Source organism: Vicugna pacos, chromosome 2 (genome assembly GCF_048564905.1).
Source record: "Vicugna pacos chromosome 2, VicPac4, whole genome shotgun sequence".
NCBI classification, from domain to species: domain Eukaryota; kingdom Metazoa; phylum Chordata; class Mammalia; order Artiodactyla; family Camelidae; genus Vicugna; species Vicugna pacos.
This window is the reverse complement of record NC_132988.1, coordinates 86,880,109-86,902,206: the sequence shown is the minus strand read 5'-3', so window position 1 is coordinate 86,902,206 and position 22,098 is coordinate 86,880,109. Positions and strand designations below refer to the sequence as shown.

Here is a 22,098-nt window from a genome sequence, read left to right as displayed (position 1 = left end):
ACATTATATAGGCAGTGGCTTGTTAAACACGACACCAAGAGCATAAGTAACAAAAGAAAAACAGATAAATTGGACTTCAACTTAAAAACTTATGTACGTCTAAGGACACTATCAAAGGAGTGCAAAGACAACTCACAGAAAGGGAGAAAATATCTGCAAATGAGAAACTTGCTAAGAGTCTTGTATCCAGAATAGATAAAGAACATTTACAATTGAACAATTTTTTAAAAGCCCAATTTAAAAGTGGGTAAAGGACTTAAACAGGTACTACTCCAAAAATGTACAAATGGCCAATAAACATATGAAAAGATGCTCAATATCATTAGTTATTAGGAAAAAGCAAATCAAAACCACAATGAGATCTTATTACACACACACTAGTATGGCTTATAACAAAAAAAAAGGGGGGGGAGGGTAGGAGGGTAGAATAAGAAGGATTGGCAAGAATGTGGAGAAACTGGAACCCTCATACACTACTGGTGAGAATGTAAAATGGGGCAGCCACTGTGAAAAACAGTTTGGCAGTTCCTCAAAAGTTAAACATAGAGTTAAGTTATGACCCAGCATTTCCACTCCTAAGAATATACCCAAGAGAACTGAAAACATACATAAAAGCTTATATACTAATGCTCATAGTAACATTAGTCATAATAGCCCAAAAGTGGAAACAACCCAAATATCCAAACACTGATGAATGGAGATATGTGTTTTATATATATGTGTATATGAAATATGTACCTCCATTTAATGGAATGTTATCCCACCATAAAAAAGAATGAAGTACTGATACAGAATACAACGTGAATGAACTTTGAAAATCTTATAATAAGTAAAAGAAGTCACACACAAAAGGCCACATGTTTTATTGATTCCATTTATATGAAATGTCCAGAATAGACAAATCCATAGAGAAAGAAAGCAGATAACTGTTTGGGTGGGATGAAGGGAGAGATGGTAGGGTATCGGGTTTTTTGTGTGTGTGTTTGTGTGTGTGTGAGAGATAGAAATCTTGTGGAATTGGATAGTGGTGACGGTTGTGCAATATTGTAAATATACTAAAACCCACTGGATTGTACTCTTTAAAGTGGTTCAAATGATGGGTTTTGTCACCTGAATTTATTCTCATTAAAAGAAATTTAAGAAAAAACACAACATGTAAACAATACACAGATAAGAATTAAAAGTAAAAGGAGAAATTAGAAACCAAAAAGAAGAAAAAAACCAGGTAGAACCAAAGCTTACCTGGGGGTTGGTTCTCACATCAGCACACATAGTAAAAACTGAATATTAATCAAAATTAACCTCAGATATTCCACAGAAGACACAGCCACTCTGTCTCTTCTGCAGCAGAGCATTAGCAGAAATGTCAACCAGCATCAGCAAAAATGTTCAACACTGGAAGTTATATCCAGTAACAACCACCGAAAAACCCCACTCCATAATTACTAGCATAAAAACAGTAAAAATGGATTATTTCTCATAATTCTGTTGGGTGGGTAATTCTGGATGTCTAGGATGGCTCACTCACATTCCTAGCACTTGCAGGCTATCAGCCAGGACACCTCAGTTCTCTTCCATGTGCCTCTTCAACAGGACAACTTGGGTTTATATGTATAGTTCCCAAGATTCTAAGAGCAATAAGTGGACAAGCCCCAATACACAACACATTTCACATCTCTGAATGATTTACCTTTGCTATTATCTCATTGGCCAAAGCAAGTCACATGGCCAAGCCCAGAGTCAGAATGGGAGGTGATTCCTCGAGGTGGAGTAGATACCTGGAGAGGAATCATGGAGGTCTTTTTGCAAACAATCTAATAATCTAGCAGAGAGAAAAACAGATTTTTGGTATTCTGGTTTAGCATCAGATAAAGTAGATGGCTTGGATTCAAGGGACAGTTTGTATGAAAGAGCAACCTTTAATGACTAAAATAACATTCAGCACTGAGATGCTCATGGAAAAAGCTTTGGGCACTAAGGCGGACAAGGCAGCAAGAGGTCCATGCAACTCCCAATGCACACACCCTCTGGGGTATATGCTCACAGAGTAGAACGGTGAATAAAAGCACCTACTCTCTTTAAATTGTTGTTTCTTTCTCTCTTTTCTTTGTTAACCTATGGAGTTTGAATTTCCTCAAGTCAAATGCACATACGCTACAATGCTACTATATGCTGATAAATACAGCATTAAATTTGGAGCGTCTCAAAATCCAGGGAACAAAGGATAACATAATGCTTCATAGGACAGTAATTTGTTATCTTAAGATACACAACAACTTATCAAAAGAAAAACTTTCCCTGTCTTTAATTCTAAAGACAAACTAGTTTATGGGATCATAAAGGACAATGAAAGATATTATGTCATATATCTTCAATAGAAGTTTGGGCAGAAATTAAAAAAATATTCCTCACCTGGCTGTTTCTTATATTAACACTTGATTACAGCTAGATAAATATAGTCTTATAAAAGCATTTCTGTGTGGGCTGAGCTAGATAGGTTATTTTATTGCTAGCTCAAGAAACAGAAATAAAATATAGAAAAAGGTAAACAGATAATATGATCCTTGATCTCTACCTTTTAAACACTAACTTAAGCTCAGTTTCTGCAAAAGTTGAATGGAATTCAGTTTAACAGTTATTCTCCAGTATTTGACAAAAATGTAAATATTACGTTAATAATAATAATAATGATCAATATATCTGCTGTAAAAAAACATTAGGGCTAATAGACATTCCTAATAGGCCAAGTATTTTTTATTATATTAAGTCTCTCAGGAGGATATATCTGAAAAACACCAACAGTCCCAAAGATCTATGGCTTCACATTACAAGCATGCACATTTTGAGATTCTGACTTCATCTGATTTAAGTCTTGCTTCTTAACTTCATGATATTTCTGCTAACATTCAACTAACAGTCCTCAGATTGCTATAAATATGAATTACGAAGACCCGAGCAGATGTCCTTTTCAGTATTATTGCCACCAAATCAGAAAGCTGTAAAGGGCAGAGCGGTGACAGGTGGTTCTCAGTTCACAGTATGAATTACATGAGTAGACACCATTATCTTAAATGAGTAAAACAGCAAAGGAGATTCAAAGGAATTGAACAAAAATCTCCCCAAGGCTGTGAAGACACTGTAAGACAGGGTACTGCATTTTTTTCACACCACCATCCTCACTCACCACACACAGAGCACAAACTCTGGGGAGGATGATGAAAATAGTTGCTTAAATACCACCAAATGTACTCTTGAACTTATACAAGACACATTTTAAATTACCATTTATTTAATATTTTTGTTTTACATTATACTTTAAAATTAAAGTTACACTGGCTTAAAAAGCATAAAAAGCGAAATTTCTATCACTCAGCTGGAATTACAGAACACGTGCCTGGTCTAGGATCTACTGGAGTACATTAACCAATCACCTTTTTTTAAAGTCTGCTAGTGTATGCATAAATGGTAATACCTACTTGCTGGGTGCAACTAGTACTTTATAGTGATCATAGCATTGACACACCAGTACAAAATCCTGGACAAGGAAGTGGCTCATTAATTCACATTCCGTTCTTAGCTCTGCCCAGGACCTGCCCAACTTACTACCCATATCAAAATCTAAGAAACTACTGTACACCTGTAGCTTATACAATATTGTAAATCAATTATACTTCAATTTTTTAAAAATCTAAGAAACTGAATTTGTCAGCTTTACTATCATTATAAGAAACACTGAGAACCACCTACAGAAAGAATAATTCCAGAGAGGTCTCTCCTCTACAATGGTAGCTGAGTGAGCCTAGCGGAGGGCATTCAATCTGCCCAGTGCTACAACAGGACTCATATTCTTCCCTACCTTGGCTGATGGCTGAAATTGTTCCAGTGGTAAATATACCCTTTCATTCCAAAATTAGAAATAAAACATAGCACCCAAATACCCCTGAAGAAGGCAACACACTGACTAAGCTTCCTCTAAATTTTCAGTCCCATCCTCTCTTGCAGTCTCAAACATACATTTCTGACCTGTGGTCTGCTCCTCTTTTCAGTGCACCTGATTGCTCTCTAGTTCATCATCCCCTTTGGTACAGTAGCATCACTTATGTCCCAAACATAAACCATCCCCTCGACCACATTCACCCCCTACCACCATGCCACTTTTGAGTGCCTTTACAGCAAAAGCTCTTGGAAGATAGGATTAGGGTTGCTGTCTCTGCTTCTCAATTCATGTGCTTTCCTCAGACTGCTCAGTTGGGCTTCTGTCTTCATCATTCTACTAAGATCGCATTTGCCAAGGTCACCAGGAACAGTCTTCTTGCCAGACCCAGTGGTCACTTCTCAGTTCTTGTATCACTTGACCTCCAGCAGTGTTCAACACAGCTGACCAGTCTCTCCTTGAAATGCTTCGTTACTCTTGGTTCTCTGTGACACAAAGTTTCCTGGATTTTCCTCTGATCTTAGAGGCTGTACCTTCTCAGTGTCCTTTGCTGGTGTCTACTTTTCTGCTTTACTTATAAACACTGGTGTGCATCAGGGCTCTCTCCCAGGCTTGCTTTGCTTTTTCATCTCTACACTCCTCAGAGGTGGCCTCACCCAGTTACATGGCTTTAAATACCACCTATATGTTGATAACTCTGAATTCTACATCTTTTGTCCTCTCCCCAAGAACCTTAGATTTATATATCCAATTGCAAACCTGACATCTTTATTTGAATATCCAACCGGCATCTCAAACATAATATGGCTAAAACAGAAAGCTAGATAGTCCCCTAAAATTTGCTCTTTATCCAGTCTTTGCCATCTGAATAAATGGTCTCACCATCTCCCCAGCTGTTGAGCCAAAAGTCTTAAGAGTTATCTTTGATTCATTCTTCTCTCTCACACCTCAAGTCTAATCCATCAGCATGGTCTTTGGACTATACCTCCAAAATATTCTAAACCTGAATAGTCAAGTCTCTACTTCACTCTTCTCTCATTAGTGTAATAGGTTGATTGCACTAATGGCCCTGATTTTCATACTTCCCTGTATCTTTTCACACCTCTCTGTGTCTCTGCTCTTTGGCAATGCTCTCCCATACTAACTGTGGATGTACTCGTGTAATTTGCCTTGACCAATGGAACATTGGCAAATTTGACACAAGCTAAGGCTTAAAAACCTGCTTGCTCATTTCTACTTCCTTTCTTGCTTCTTTGTGGTCACCATGAGACTATGAGTGGGCCAGTCTGAGAATAAGCCCAGGCTAGCCTCCCACAGGGATGTAACATAGACACAGAGGAGAGAAGAGTTGTCCCAGCCATCTCAGCTGAGGCCATCCTAGACAGGCAACAGCCAGTTGGCCCTCCCAAACACATCAGAGGAGCCAGGCAATATGGCAGATCTGCTTACCTGATCCACAGCTGATCAGACACAGGCAGGCCCAGTCAAGATCAGCCAAGCCTGGCCCAGAACTACCCAGCCATCCTACTGACTCATGAGCAAAAAAAAATCCTTATTCCTATATACCACTAAGTTTATGGGGATGTTTGTTACATGGCATTACTGTGGCAATAACTGACACAGACATCATCACTTGTCAGGACTACTGCAACATCCTTCTATCAGGTCTCGTTGCTTCCTTCCTTATCTTCTTAGAAGTCTTTCCCATTCATCAATCAACTCAAAGTTTTAAAACTATAAATCAGTTCATGTCCTCAGTTCTGCTTAAACCCTCTAATGGCTTCCCTGCACTTAGACTAAAACCTAATCTCTTAACCTAGCATACCACCTCCTTGTTCAACCACATCTAGTACCACTCTCCCCCTGGCCACTATGAGTCAACCACACCAGCCTTCTTCCTGTCCTTCACACAGGACAAACTCATGGCATGGGGAAGTCTTAGCAAATTATGTTCTTTCTACCTAGAAAATCATCCCACCCGCTCCTTCTTGCTTGGTCTCTAGCCAGTAACTTCTTATAACTCAAACACCAACCTAAATGTCACTTTCACAAAAAGGCCTTCCACACAGCCTAAAGTAGACAACCAGTCACTCTCAGATCCATATTTTAATTTCATGATACTTATCACTATGTGACATTTTTATTGAATATTTATTTTTAATCGTGTGATCTCCCCATTTATTATAAATTCCACATGAGCAGGAACCAAGTCTATACGTTCACTGAAGGATCCTCAGCTCCTAAAACAGTCCCTTCACATAGTAGGTACTCATTAAATATCTGATGAATGCTACCTGACATGGAATAAATAAATGATCAGATCCTTTCTGAAATCAGGTTTTTACAAAGAGAAGGAGCCAGGCTAGCTGAAATGGCAAAGGAGAAAAGACAGACTGATTCTGAGAGGGAATTCTAGAAGCAGAGAAAAAAATTTCACCTAACATAAAGCGAAGTGAAGAGTGCAGACACTGAAAAGAGCGTTGAACAGAAGCTTGGCTCTGCCCCTTCCTTGTTACATGAACGTCAATACACCACTCACCTCTCTGAGCTTGTCTCCTCATCTATAAAATGGGGGAATAATTACAACTTCACAGAGTTGTACAAACTAAAATATATATAAAGTACTCAGCGTGGTACATGGATCACAGTGATTACTCAACATCAGTGATGACAGTGACGGTGGTGGATGTGGTAGTGGTGGTGGTATCTAAACCAGCCCTGCTACTACTGAGTAAATGGCATAATCCTTAGTATCTCACTCAACCTGATGAGTCAACCTAATTTTTTTTCAATTTTTGGGCATTTCAGATTGTCCCTTCTCACCAAAAATGTAATGAGTACAGGACCTAGAGTCTGAAGAGCTGGGTTCTGGCCCTGGTTCTGCCACCAACTAGCTGGGTGATCTTGGACAAGTCACCAACTTCCGAGACCTTAAAGTGACCTTATCATCAGCTCTGCTACCCTCAAGGCAGGAGGTGCAGAAAACATTCTGCAAAGAAGTGGGGGGATTGGTGTAATGTAGAGACATGGAGGCAGAGAGTAGGCAGGCAGATAATCACTCTGCTCCATTCCAGAGCACAAACAAGAATATCTAAACAACTTAATTCAAAGCTTCCCAAACTGTGTTTCCCAGAACATGAGGAACCTGTCAGATTACACCAGACCATAATCTCACAAGGGCAGGGACATGTGCTGATTTAATTCTCCACTGTAGGACCAGCAGCCAGCACAGTGACCAAAACATACTATCATAGCATGCACATAGTATGCATGCTTGCTGAATGAATGAACAAATACATTTAAGAAAAGCTGGGTTAAACAATGTCAAACTGGTTCCTTGTGCACAATTCTCCGAACAGTTATTATCTGAATAGGTTCTGTGAATCATACAGAATACAGTATTTCCCAACCTTATTTGATCACAGAACTCATTCTATTTCTTTTGAACCTTATTAACATCTCCCAGAGTTGTAGTAATCTACAGAACAGTTTGAGAAACATTTTAAGCTTATGTAATTTAAGTCATTTTTACCATGATGAAATAAACATCTTTCTCTTTATATATAAGGTAATTAAAAGGCCAACTAATTTGATCCATATCTAGTATGCGGCTGTTTTCTCCCAGCATCCTACACCTTCAAACCACCCGTCGCCAGGCAGGGCCTCAGTCTCTCCCACCTCCTAAGCAGCAGACGTCCTGCCTGGTTTCTCTGTCCTGCTCCCTCATATCCCAGTCTGCTCTGCAAATCCTCCCACCTTTTCTTCCACTATCCCTTCTTTCTATATCCTTAGTCATATTATGAACTTTCTTAAACCGCTTTAATTATTCCTCTTCCTTTATAATCAATCCAACAAGGTTTCAGTCTTGAAGTTTACAGTATAATCCTATGCCTGAAAACATTTCAAAATCCTTCTCCCTTTTATAATAAAGGCTGGTTCTTCTCTTTTATTCTCCACATTGGACCCTTCTTAGGGTTATTCCTTAATCTTAAGTAAATATAATCATGTCAAATCTAATCGGGGTTCCCTCTTCCCATCTTATGATTGATTTCTAAGAGTTCAAGCAAGTAAACATTTTCAAATCCCCATGCCTTTGTTCGAGTTGCTGTCTCTGCCAAGAAGAGTCCTTCCTTGTTTAAATCCCATTCATTTTTTAAAGTCCTGATCACAGGTCATCACTTTTAAGCAGTCTCCCTTATTTCCCACTCCAGCCACAATTAGCTACTCCCCTTAACTACCTCGAGGCACATGCACAACTTACCGCAGACATGTGAAGTTAGTTGTATATGTGAATGCGGAGATGGCAGAGTTGGGAGAGAAGCCCATGAACCAGGTGAGTCTCCCAGGGAGAATGACCAAGAGGTTGGTGATAAAAGGAGAAACCAGGAGGCTATTTGCACAAATGGCTGGAGCTCTAAAGGAGAATGGGTTCTGGCATGACCTGAAAGCAGCCTGAGGAAGCCAGGAGAAGGCAGCAGCAGAGAGAGCTGCAGATAAGGGAGTGCTCTGACTCTGGGAGGCGGCCAGGGTGTGGGAATGCTGATTCACAATGGAACAATGCCCTCAGAGGGCCGCTGGAAAGATTTGGGAAGGAAGCCAGTAGAAGGATGCAAGCTCAGAATCACAGGGGAGTTGAGAGTACATAAGAAGACAGCTGATAAGAAAGGCTTGGAGCCAAGGGAACTGGGGATATGAGGCACAGCTCTGGCCTGAACTGGCGAAGATCCCAGATAGTGTCAGAGGCCAGATGAGTTAAGCATTCAACAGTCTTTGATCAATGTTCAAAAGGAGGTTGATGAGTAATTCTTCTAATGTCTACAAAGAACAGATTTCTCTAATGTTTCACTCATGGCACAATCCTTATCCCTGTGTGTGGGCTGAGCCGTGAGGGCAATGAGTTGGGGGCATACTGAGAAGGAGCTGGGTGTGGTATCTCCTTTCACTAGGGCAGGGCTCAGACCTGAAAGGGAAGAAGCAAGCTGAACACGCACAGAGTCTACAGGGATCAAAGCCCTTCAGGCTCAGGGCAGACAGCAGTAGGCACCAAGGCCCGAGAAGTAGTGAGCTCATCCAAAAGGTAGACAGAGAATGGCGAGGGGGAATCCAAGACAAAAACCTCTGCAAAGTCTATATATTACGCAGGGTCTTCAATGGCAAATAACTAGATTTAAGCACACGACAACAAGCAAAGGCGTGTATTAGCTCACATAACCAGAAGTGCCGGGATGCTTCAGTCACATCTGAATCCTGGGGTTCAAATGATGCTGTCTGTGCTCTCACCACCGCTCAGCGCTACTTCTCACTGCATGCTGGCCCTCGTACATTCTCTCCTACTTCAAACAGCTTCCTCCACGTAGTAGAAAGACAGCCACCAGGAGTTCCAGGTTACGTCACTCCAGCAGCAAAAAGAAAAAAATCCCAAAGGAAAAGAATGCCTCCTTTCCTAAATTGGAGCAGGAAAGGAGCCTGATTGAGGGAGCCTGGGTCATGTGCTAACCTCTGAACCGATCACTTGGTCAGGTGGAGGAGGCACGTCTCAGACTGGCCAAAGCTGAGTCACATGACCACTGCTGGGGTTGGTGTCAGCCCCACCCAAACCACATGACTTGTGGACAGAGAGGTCCCCCAGAGGAAGGAAGTCTGGGCAAACAAATAATAAGTTCACTCTAGACAGTGTGATCACTGGTCAGCCTGGCCCCAGAGACCAAAAAAGGCCAGTCTCCTTACTTAAACCATAGAAGGGCTTTGAGCTGGTCAGACAGAACTGGTTTCAAATTTCAGCTTTGACACTTACTAGCTGTGTGACCTCAGGTAAATTACTTAATTTCTCAGTGCCTCAGTTTCCTCCTTATAAAACAGGATAATAGTACCTACCTTCTAGAGGTGTTTGGAAAGATGAAATGAAATAAAGCACATACACTGCTAAGCACAACATTTGCCATAAAGTGATCAATGCTGTTATTAGTAATAGTAACAATCATGACAATTATCATCTGGAACAAGGGTACCACATGAAAGTTGAGCTGTAACTCGGTGAAAGAGACAGCCAGGTCAGCACTTGGATAAATCAGTCCCGGGTCAAGATTCATCAGGGCAACTCAGGATACAACACAGGGGCCCTGAGTGAACTCTGAGATAACAATTCAAATCAATAAATGTGTTAAGCCTCTATCACATGCCAGGCACTGGGGATACAATTATGAATGAGATGCATGGCTCCAAGGTGACTGTGGCTTTGTGACATTATTTGGGGGGTGTGGGAGTGCTGACTGAAGCTGCTTCCTTGCTTTCAGCCACAGGCTGTGGGCACTGGGAACGCACTGAGTGTACTAGAGAACCAAACCTGGGCGCAACTGCTGGAATGCTAAGAAAGTATAAAAAGGACTTCAATCACCCCCGCAAAAATGCCTTTGTGTGAATTACAAAAAAGCGTTTCTTCCTTTAGAAACTTTACTTCCATGTGCCACAGTAAACAAATCTACTGGATCGACAATGTGAATGACATTCCAGAGTTATGCAGTGTTATAACCTGCACAACTATACATGGCAGCCCTGGGCATAGGCAGGAAAGATGACATGGAGGACTGACAGGGGTCGAGGGATAGGGTGGGGATGGAGTACCTGGGAGTCCCCAGGCCTTTGGAGACAGAGAAGAACTTTTGCTACAGAGCTGCTCTATTCAATATAGTAGCCACTCACCACAAATAGCTATTAGACACTTGATACGTGGCTAGTACAACTCAGGAACTAATTTTTCAATTGTATTTCACTTTAATTAATTTTAATTTAAAATTTTAAACTGAAACAATATAAAGAGTTTCCATTAACTTTTTTGGTTGGAGTACATTTTACTTTTTCCCCTGCACCTTGTAAGATACTGAATTGTACTGCATTGTACTGTATTGCTCATATCAAGCTCCTGAGTTTTTTCTGGTATTTTATTAATAATTTTTATATGATTACATGGTGAAATTATAGTATTTCCTATACATTGGGTTACACAAAATATACAATTAAGATTAACTTCACCTTTTGTGTTTTGGGTTTTTTAATGGGGCTACTAGAAACTTTAAAATTACATAAAGGATTCACTTAATTTCTCTTCAACAGTGCTGCTATGAAGACATCTTAGGATCTATAGTGCTGAGGGGCCTGGAACGATACCCAGAGGAACTGGTTGCTTTTAGGTTTGTTTGAAGTAGATCTTTATGTTTTCTTCTAGGTTGTCCACTCTGTTTACAAGAAGGGAAAATAACAGGGAGAGAGCTCAGTGTGTGCAGCTCAGCAGAGTCCTCAGGGTACACTCTGAAGTCAGACTACACTGCTCTGAACTCTGGCTCCACCACTTAACCAAATCTCTCTGAATCTCCCTGAGTTCCAAGCTCTTCATCTGTAAACTGCTGATGAAGGGAGTTGCCGGGATGATTAAATGAGATAATCCAATATAAAGAGCTTAAGCACAGAGCCTGGCACAATTTATGTGCTCAGTCAATGACTAGTGGTGACTGGGGCATTATTTGGGAATTAAGAAGGTGCCAATTTACATATTTGCTTTGTCTTAGGTCCACTGTGTTTTTAAGGTACATTGATGAAACTATATTAGATGCTGAAGCATCATGAAATGGGGTCAGATGGTGTTTCTAAATTATGTGTAACAACAGCTAAGATTTAGTTAGCTTTTTTGTTCCAAATCCTACACTTAGTCAATGTCTTCAGTTAAGAGTCTACAGTAATATCTGAATCTCTTTCCTGAGTAAGAACTAGAACATCCATCTGCATAGTACGGATGGATTCATTTTACCTAAATGCATTCTTTACCACTTCCCTGCCATTTTGTGTAAACTTGAGACCAGCAATTTGGCTTTTTAGTGTCCCAAAAGGTTCATGTTGACTATAAACTTGGAGTTTACACTGTGTACTCCCTATTCTCCATGGTTTATTTTAAAAACGATAATACTTAAACTAGTTTACTCACATTTGCATCCTGAGAAATGTCCATCTATGCTTAACTTTTGCTCTGTCTTCCAATCCTCTTCCTATTCCTGACTTTTAAAGACATTTCTCCCAGCCTCCCACTGATTCAATTCATTTAATAGCCTTTGTGTGGTCTTTTCAAGATCACTTTGAAAATCACAGTTTATCCCTAGCTTCCATAATTATTTAATGCCCTTGAAGAACTCTAGTGAATTCGTCAAACATAATTCCTCCCTTACAAGGGAGGAGCATATCCTCCCAAAGGATCATATTTGCCTAAAAACTGTAAAATCCACTTTCTCAACACATACACTCATGCAGAATTTATTTTAGATTCCACTTGTGATTCCAAGAAAATTTCCAGACACTACACTAAATCTACCATCTGATTCTCAGCAAGCCATTATCCTCTACAAGGCTCACTTTACTCATCTATAAAATAGGCATAATATAGATACCCTCCACTAAAGAGAACAAGCCATCTCATCACTTATGAGTGCGTATGAAATAGCCTGGGAAAAGCTCAAAGTCCTTTACAAGCATTAGGCCGTGAACCTCTCTGAAGTGGACTGTTAATTAGGTGTCATTACGCTTTGTTTAATAGATGGAAAACCCAAGGCATGGCATAATACCAATTAAGAGCTGACTTCAAAATTGAGACCAGGCTTTAAACTTTAGACAGAAAGACGTCAGGGGAAAACTCTGAATAAGAATTTACTCCGTTCCAGTTCTTTATCAAGAAACCACATTAACGCAGAATTCTCTCCTGTTACTGGTTGCCCTGCCCCTCCTACTTCCTCATGCAGTCCAGGAATGGGGAAACAGATGGGAGGGTTGGAATTTTCTGCTGAACACATAATGCCTTTCCCTGCTTACAGAAAGGTTCATGAAACCTAGACTAGGTACTAAGGGCAAATGTAGTTTCACAGATACCATAAAAACCTCTCCATTTTTTGCTACTGATCCCTGGAAACTTTTCCAACCAGACATCCAACAAAATAAAATGAGGCTACAGACATTTACCAACCAGACACAGCCTCACAAATGAACCTGTCAGGTTACCCTGGCTTTATTATCTGATCTACAGCTGGATACACAGCCTCGATAACTCAAAATAAACTTTCACACAAAGGAGATACTGTGAATCCAAAAGGTACAAAAAGAGGTATGGAAACTTTATATAACTTCAGCTAGCCAGTGAGCTTTTTCAGATTATTATTTTGTGTCCCTCTGAAAATGATTAACAGAAACTAGAAACCCTTTAATCCAAGAGTGGTATTTTGAAAACTATTTTCCAAGGAAACAATCCCCCAAAGAGAAAAATGTATAGCAACACTACTTACTTCAAAACAAAACAAAACAAAAAAACCACATGTCCAACAGTTGGAGAGTTGGTCAAAATATCATTGCATGTTAACATGACAGACTGTCACCTAGCTATTAAATGATAATCATTCCTAAAAGAAAATGTCTATTTGAAATAATGTTACCCAAAGAACACTATGCCTGAACTAATTATAACCTCATAAAGTAGCTGCATACACACCCCTACACACACACACATACATATACGTAAAGATTACAGTATTTGGAGTTACAGAAATGGTTGCACCTAATGCTCCTTAGGCTAATTACTTGCTAGAAAGTTGCTAAAGATTTCTGAAAAGTCAAATGATAATAAAGATGACCGAGAAGGAGTTCACCAAGATTCTCCCTGGAATAGTTTTACAGTCATTTTTAATCTCTTTCGTGTAAGCTTCAGTATTGCTTACGTTTTTTAACAATGAATATATAAAACTCTGTAAAATGGCTTTTTTTTTTTTTTTAATGATGGCAGGGAGAGTTCAGAGAGCACAGTGAGAGATGGGGAATCTCAGTGGCATGGGGAGATCGATCCTTCGTCTGGGGGAGGGAAAGGGATACGCCACCAGCTCTGAGCCCAGAAACCTCCAGCTATGATTCCAGAACCTAAGAATTCTTGGATGCGACGCTTCTATAACTGGTTGAAATATGTGGCAAATAAGTTGACATTCCTTAAAAAAATTTTTCTAAGCATTCATACCTAAATTTACATATCTAACAGCATCCGTTACTCAGTTCAATTGTATTTCTCTTTCTTTACATGGTTAAAGAATCAAGCATTTTTATCCCTCAAAGGGGGAAAATAAAAAAGCCAAGGGCCTTCTATGAAACAAAAATAACCCCAATGGTAAAAACTAACTTTACTGAATGCTTAAATTATATTTGCAGAAAAATAAACATTGAAATCACTACTTTGTAGGGGGAAAAAAGCCACAATTTAATTTTGGGGGTAGTCATGTGAGATCCTACAAGTTGTGGTTGAAACCTAATACTGGGGGAATACATGAGGGCATGACAGCTTCTAAGGAAATAGCCAACAGAAAGACACTGCTGGAACTCTACTCAGGATAAAGAGAAGACACGAAAAGTCTTTCCTACACTAAATTAGGCTAGAACTTCACAAAAATTAGAACTTCACAAAAATTAAAGACCAAAGGAGTAGGATATTTGACAGGCAGCTCTACATTATAAGTATTTCATATAGTATATGACCATTAAAAGTCTTTCACTTTGATACTCTACAGCTAAGCATTTCCAAACCTCTTAACCTTTAAAAATAATAAACAAGTTTCTTCTGTACAGCACAGGGAACTATATTCAACATCTTGTAGTAACATATAATGAAAAAGAATATGAAAACAAATGTATATATATATATATGCATAACTAAAACATTATGTCGTACACCAGAAATTGACACATGTAAACTGACTATACTGCAATAAAAAAAAGACTACGTGCTTCCAAAGATGGCCTTAAGAACCAAAAAAAAAGAGACATACTTAATAAGTGATCTGATGATTTTTTGTAATTTTTTATTTTAAAATAAAATTTCAGCTTTACAGAAAAAAAATTAAGGGAATAGATAAAGTAGTTTCCAATGACAATCAATCAATCAATGGCATGTAGTTACAAAAGGAAAAAATATATATTGCTGAAATCCAAAGAGATCTGCCTCCTTTAGAAATTTATATAAAACACCAGACTAAAGAATATGAAAACTAATATATGTATATTTATGTATAACTGAAAATTTGTGCTATACACCAGAAATTGACACAACATTCAAAACTGACTATAACTCAAAACAAAATAATAATAATAAATAAAACTTACCAGACTAGACAACCTAATCAGCACACACTTCCCTCCCTCCTCCAAAAGCCACTCTTCTTAGCCGTAAAAAATAAGACAGTCACAACACTACGGTAAGAAGAAATACACGAGTGGAAAATAATAATAATAAATATGTCCTTTCCAGAATGTTTTCAGTGAGGATTATTTCCAAATAGTATGAATAACAATACACTTGGGAAAACTTCAACTGAATATACTATGGCTTCAGTCTATATAACCAAAGAGAAGTGAAAGTCTAATCAAGAATTTGATGAATTTAGATGACCAGATACAACTTGGATAATTATGACCAAATATATACATTTTTTTAAACTGCCATGTGTTCACAATTATCTGGTATTTACCAGGCATGTGCTCTTCCCTAGGAGAGCTCACAATCCAGCTCTTCTGTCCAGAAGACAGAAAGAACTTCTGTTAATCACATAGCACATGAGAGAAAAACTACACTGTTTCAGAAAAAGGGAAAGAGGGAAAAAGAGGTTGCAATGGCTCCAAAGGTTCTGTTTAGGAAAGGGAAGGACGCCAGTGGAAGCACAGAGAGGAATGAGCATTGCAGGTATTTCCACTGGGCGAGCTTTCGATCGTAATGGTACCAAGTGGGTTCCTGCTGAGTAAGTGTTTTCTAACCATCTTATTCTTCATTGCCATCCTTCAGAAAGCAAGTCACCACTGTACCTGCTCCACTGGAGCAACTGCCAGCACTCGTGTTTTCTGTATTTCCAATGCACAGCCGCCACTGTGGGAGTATAGAGCTCTGCTGCTTCTGCACAGGTAAGATGGTTTGGGAACAATACTCTTCCTGCTTCAGTGGAAGCTGACTCTTGTCATCATTACTTTGTGTATAAGCATAAGTCACATCGATGCCAAGCTACCAAGAGACAAGGCTGGAAGATCTCACTGCATTAAGGGAGCCTGAGGAATGACTCTTAACCGGTTAAACAGGGTTGGGAAAGTTGTGATCATCCACGAGGAGCAGGGTAGTTCAGTCATCTCTGCTCAGCCCAGCCAGAAACAGGAACTTGGTGCACATTCCAAGAAAGGCATGAGCTTTGAAATGGGAAGAGAGGATGTTCTGCTGGTAAGGCAATTGTGTGATAAACTGGCCTCCAGAAGGAAATAATGATAACTTGGCTGCTAATGACATCAGGTCCACCTTTCAGATGAAAACATTAGACTTAGAGAAACTGAGCTTCACTGAAAGGTAAAACATTCAGAGGCCAAGGTGACAGAATGAGTCCCTCTAGACAAAGGGAATTGACCAGTAAGCCATATACTACTCAAGCCAGGGCTAAAGAGAGATTTTGCCACAAATACGTAGGTATACATATTCTGAGAACAAAAAGGACTTTTAATTTTAAATATTTAAAATATGATTAGACTCGTGAAAACCTTAGTAGAAGGAGTAGACGATGATATTGAAAAAATCCCCCCAAAAGTAGAACCAAGAAATAAAAGATGGATATTAGTAAAGAAAAGGTAAGAAAATACCTAATATCCAGCCAAAAATATCTAGCATCTGAACAATAACAGTAACAGTTTCTAAAAGAGACATGACAGAAAGTAGAGAGGAAGAAGTTATCAATGAGATAACGCAAGAAAATTTCCAAAACTGAGGGAGAGAGAGATTTCCAGATTTAAAGAACGCAGCACAATGGATGAAACCAGACCCAGAACACAGCACATCATGAAAATTCCAGGATCATGAAGGGCAAGAGAAAATTCTATAAACCTCCAGAAAGAACAGGTTTGTAATACGTAGACAGGTTACAGGCAAAAATTAAGGAATCAGAACAATTCTGAATTTCTCAACAGCAAACCACAAGCTAGAAAATGGTGGAACAATGCTTCAAGGGTTCCATCCTAGAAGTCTATACTCAGACAAACTATTAATTGTCCATGGAAAAGAGGTATTTTCAAGCATTTTTTGTAAGATGAATAGACAAAATATGAATAGACACAATGAACAGAAAAAAAAAAAAGACATCCTGTGCATTCATTACCTGAAAGCTCCTTGAGGATGTGATAAATCAAAACGAGGGAGTCTACAAGATAAAGACATGTGCTAGAGGTAACAGGAGATCCAGTGCAGGAGAGAAATGATGGGGATCCCCAGAGGGATGACAACAGGAGGTCCTCAGGGTGGCATCTGTGTCCCATGCAGAGACGGCAATCAGTCCAGGCTAGAGCAACCCAGGAGACTCAGGGAAGCTTCTTCGAGAAAATGAAATTGACTGAATACCTAATGCATCTGACGGAAGATGTAGAAAACTGGCCAAGAGTTTTGGGTTGAATTAATGATGAGTATATTAAAAACTAAACAAGTGAGCAACAAAGCAATTAACCAAAATTACTGTTTAGCTATTGCACAGATGGGAAAATAGGGAAGTTGTGGTTATGTTGGGGATTAGTTAGAGGGAAAAAGAGCCAGGTCATCATTTTCCACAATGGAAAGTCAACAGATAATGCTTCAAACTGAAAAATGCAAGAAGTATCAATCACAGGCAATAAATACCAAAATAATCAGCTCAAAGAATCACAAGTGCTTGTTTCTGGAGAGGAAGAAATGTAACTTGTATTAAAAGTTTAAAACTGAAAAAAAAAAACAAAAAAAAAATTGGCTTCTACAACCCTCTTTTTTGTTTGCTTTTGCTTTGTTTCCCCAATAACAATTTGGGAAAATTCCACCCTTGTTTCCCCTAAACAAAAGGAAATGTCATTTTTCTATATCCAGACCCCAGGAACGGTGGTCACCTGAGCTCTGCACAGTACAATGCAATGGGAAAATTAATAGGTATAATCCAATCCAAGGCAGGACTGGTTGAGCTAGGACAGAGATGAAAAAGCAAGCCCAGGTGGCCAGTTCGGAGGTGGAGGCAACTCCTAAGCCTCTCTCCTCTGGGGTCCTTTCCAACAAAGCTATTCTCCTGGCATAATCACATGGGACAGGGTAATTTTAGAACTGCCAGTAACGCTGGACCAATTTCACTCCTTTCTAACAGACTCCAATGCCCAATTTATGACCCCAATCCAACAAGGCCGCTGGCCCCCAAAGCAGTTTATCTGGGTTCAGCTTCAATTACTCCACTTTGCCTGTGTAGACTAGATAGAAAGAGAGCATAGTAGGGGCTCTGAAACAAGTGACAGCACCATCGACAGGTATTTACTGAGCATCATGCACCAGGTTGAGGGTCAACAGCCCTGCCAGCTATGTAGACCAAGTTTCTCTGCCCTGAACAGTAAGATGATTCTCCCTAGGGTGGGAACCCAGGACGGGTGGAGTAGGGTGGAAGCCCAGGAACTGGAAGAGCTGGGGTGGGGAAGGGTGGCACCAACCGAGTCAACATGGAGGAACCTGTAGGCAGAGGTGTGCTTGGAGGCCCAAGGCCCAGGCTCCCAGCACTCTGTATACAGAAAGGAAGACCAGCAATTCTCCTCCAAGCAAAAAATGGCCAGACACTGCCTAAAACCCCATCAGCCACCCTGTCAAGGTCAACTTGGGAAGCAAAGGTCACCATTCTCTGAGCTCTACTATGATTTAATAAGACATAGCCCCTGACCTTAAGTATCTAGCTGCTAAGAAAACATGATGACTATCTTGATACAGAATAAGTAGGTAAACAGGTTGACAGTGCTAGAACATATATTAATATTCTATTTATTTCCTTTTTGGGAAGACGTGAAAATTCTAGTTCAAGGACCTATGTGGGGCAAAGGTGTTGCCAACTAGAGCACTGCACCAATTCGCATGTTTCCAACACTCGTCCTGTACGGTTCTACAAACCAAAATGTACACACCCTGTGGGAAGCATCAAAATCATTAACATAAACCATAAACACAAGGCCGTCAGCATCCTGAGCTGGCAAGAGAATACAATGAGCAGACTGGATTGTTGGGAAAGTACAGGTCTTTCCTAAACTATGAAAACGTACCTAAACTAAAAAATATTTTCAAATATAAAATGAGAAAATTACACACACTTTTTTTCCTTATAAATCATGACACTCCATACTACGTGTGATTCTTGCCAACTGAGCTACCAGCATCACAAACTAACCTGCTGAATCCTGAACTTATTTGGTAAACCCACTGGTTTCTTGGGGTTAACTCTCCCTCTACAGATCTTCAGTGGAGAATTATCTAGAAGAGAGTAGATTCTCAGAAATTTCCTAAGAGGAAAAATGGGCACTCGCTGGAAAAACACAGGGTATATGCTCAAAACAGTTAACTATTTTGGATATGTTTCAAACCCACTTAGCCACGAGCCATCCTTTTGTTCCAACGTAACATTCAGATCTACCTTTCTAATCAAATATTCCAGTTTCCAAAGAATGGCAATAGATCAGACTGTTTACGAACCTGATACACAGCAACGTGTTATTCTTCCATGAAAACTAAACAAATCAAATCAAAAGGAAAATTCAGGATCCGCGGGAAAGCGCACACTCCCGAGTCAAGACCTTAGCTTTTTCCAGTATATGTATTCACCGAACCCCTGTTTTCAAGACTCAAACACAACTTCCCAGGTAAAAAATGTGAGGCTGGTGGGGTGAGGCACTTGGACATTTCCAACTGTGAAAAGTCTCTGTGGATTCTGCCAACTTTCAATCAACACTGCGTTGGCGCCCAAACAGACAAGGGGAATCAGCCCCGCGACGCGGCTGGAAGTGAACCCAATGCTGAACTTGCCGCCGGGCAGCCTGGGCCCAAGGGGAAAAGGGGCGGGTGCTCCTCGGAAGAGGCCAGCGCCGGAGCTCAGGAGGCGGAGAGGCGGCGGCGGCCGCCGGAAGGCGCGGCTACGCCGGGACGCGCACCTGTCCCTTCCTGAACCGCAGGAGACAGGGGTCCTCACCTGGCGTGGCGCGCTCGCGCTCCCGGCGGCGCGGAGGGAAGAAAACCCTTCCTCGTTCCACGAGGGTCAGTCTCTGGGCTTGTGGAAGCCTACTCTCGCCGCGCGCATCCCGGTCCTTGACCCTTTCCCGCCCGGAGTGGCGCAGTCCCGGAGCCGTCCCGGAGCTACCCCGGCCGGCCCGCGGCGCCCTTACCTGGCTGGAGCGCACCGGCCGCGCGGAGCCGTGGAGACGGTGACACTCGGGCGCCGCCGAGTCCCGAGCCCCGAGCCTGGCGCCGCCGGCCCCGCCCCCGCACTCCCGGCCCCGCCCCGGCCCCGATCGCTCCGCCCCCGCTCACCGAGGCCGGCAGCGACCGGTTTCCACGGCAGCGCTGCGGTTCTCAGACGGGAGGCGGGAGTGGGTCGGACGCGCGTCCCGGCTCCGGCGACTCAGCCGGAGTTTCCAGGACGTCGCAGGAGCGTCCTTGGTGTTCTCCTTGGCTCTTTCCCCGGAGAGCCGCCCCGCGAGGACGCGGACACCGCCGGCCCGAGAGAACCCCGCGCAGTGCCACCTGTGGGTGACTGGGGACTCTGTCGGAATTAGGGATCGCACCTCCCCTTCCGCTGAGTGGTGGCGAGCCAGGTGGGTGATGCGGCGCGGCCGAGCGTAGCAACGAGTTTTACCAAAAGAATGTGTATTTTTACTGTCGAACCGAAAGCAACAGAGCATATCTTATACACTTACAGGGTCACGTGTCCTCACTATTAATGTAGTGACACTTTATTTACCCATTGAAGAGTAGAAAACTGCCCTTAGGTAAGACTGACTTTGTCCCAGGCGCTGTTCTAGGTACTTTATATGTATTAACATTTTTGTAGAGTTTATGTTATCAGAAATCTCCATTTTACAGAGGGTGAACGTGAGGCATAGAGAAGTTAAATAACCAGCCTGTTGTCACCTGACTAGTAAATTGAAAAGCTAGGATTCAGATCCCCGTAGTCCTCCTCCTAAATCTGTGCTTTAAACCACTGCTCTTCTGACTCACCAAAATGTTGAGTGTCCACCACCTCCCATGCCTTGTTAAAGGCCTGGGGAATGCAAGATGAGGGCTCTGCCCTCAAGGAGCTTTTAGTCTAGTGTGAGGAGGACAGTAAGTCATCAATATGCAAGAAGCCATTGCAGAGGTGAGAAGTGTCCTGACTAAAAGTAGGAGGTTGGAATTCGGGTGGCGGGGGCAGCCGGCCACAGATCTAGGTGTCATGGAGGCTTCTCGGAGGAGGTGACAGTGGAGCTGGGAGCTGGCAGGACAGGCAGCCTGAAGATGAAGCTAAGGGAATGGCAAGTGCACTCATCATCATCATACTTCATACTTGTTGGAGACCGGAAAACATGCCTTCCTATGTTCTCTCTCTTTTGATCGTCTGAGAAGTCTGACAAGATTCCACTTTCAAGGGGAAAAGAAATCTACCGATTAATGATTTGCTTAAAGTCACACAGTTCCTTAGCGAAAGGGAGAGGGGGAGGGACCAACCAACCTTTCTAATGCCACATCCTCTCCCTCAGGTGAAGGCCCCGAATTCCAACCTCCTACTTTTAGTCAGGACACTTCTCACCTCTGCAATGGCTTCTTGCATATTGATGACTTACTGTCCTCCTCACACTGAGTATAATGACCTGTCTCAGGATGAATCTAGTAAAATTTCTCTTTTGTGATCTGGTCTCCCAACCCCAGTCTCTTCTGCCTCCAGTTGACTAGTTAATATAATTTCCCCCAGTGTAGGTGTTTTTTGAGGGAGCAGAGGTCAGAAACCTTTTGAAAGGGTGCAAAAAAATGTGTGTGTGTGTGGAGAGAGAGAGAGAAAAAATTATATAATTATGGTAATAAAGTTGGTTTTCTCCCAAGAAAAATGCTCACATATGATATGTATAAGTGAGAGAACGTAGAACTTTCATCAAATTGATTGACCCAAGAAAGGTAAAAGTCACTGTCTTAAGGGGCTAACTGATATTGTGATGAGTAAAAGAACCGATTTCCAGCTCACTTTGCCTAGGCTTGCTCTTGGTGACTCTTGGTGGCGCGTATTTCCGACTTAATGGAAATGAGGCTCTCAAAGTTTATGAAGGTTGATTGAAAGGGAAGC

General features: G+C 41.3%; 1 protein-coding gene across 5 annotated transcripts in view; it reads right to left on the bottom strand.

Annotated features, from left to right (window-relative positions):
• Positions 1–20,514, bottom strand: part of TEC (tec protein tyrosine kinase) — a 115,126-nt gene extending 94,612 nt beyond the window's left edge. The window contains exon 1 of one of the 5 annotated variants that reach the window (XM_031687656.2): positions 20,316–20,514. Coding sequence is in view for 2 of the 5 variants with exons in the window: in XM_072944422.1 (XP_072800523.1) it covers positions 8,196–8,204 (9 nt within the window). In the remaining 3 variants the exon portion in view is untranslated. The other 4 variants (XM_006198110.4, XM_015250052.3, XM_072944422.1 and 1 more) reach the window with 4 other exon arrangements.
• Between the last annotated feature and the right edge of the window lie 1,584 nt (positions 20,515–22,098).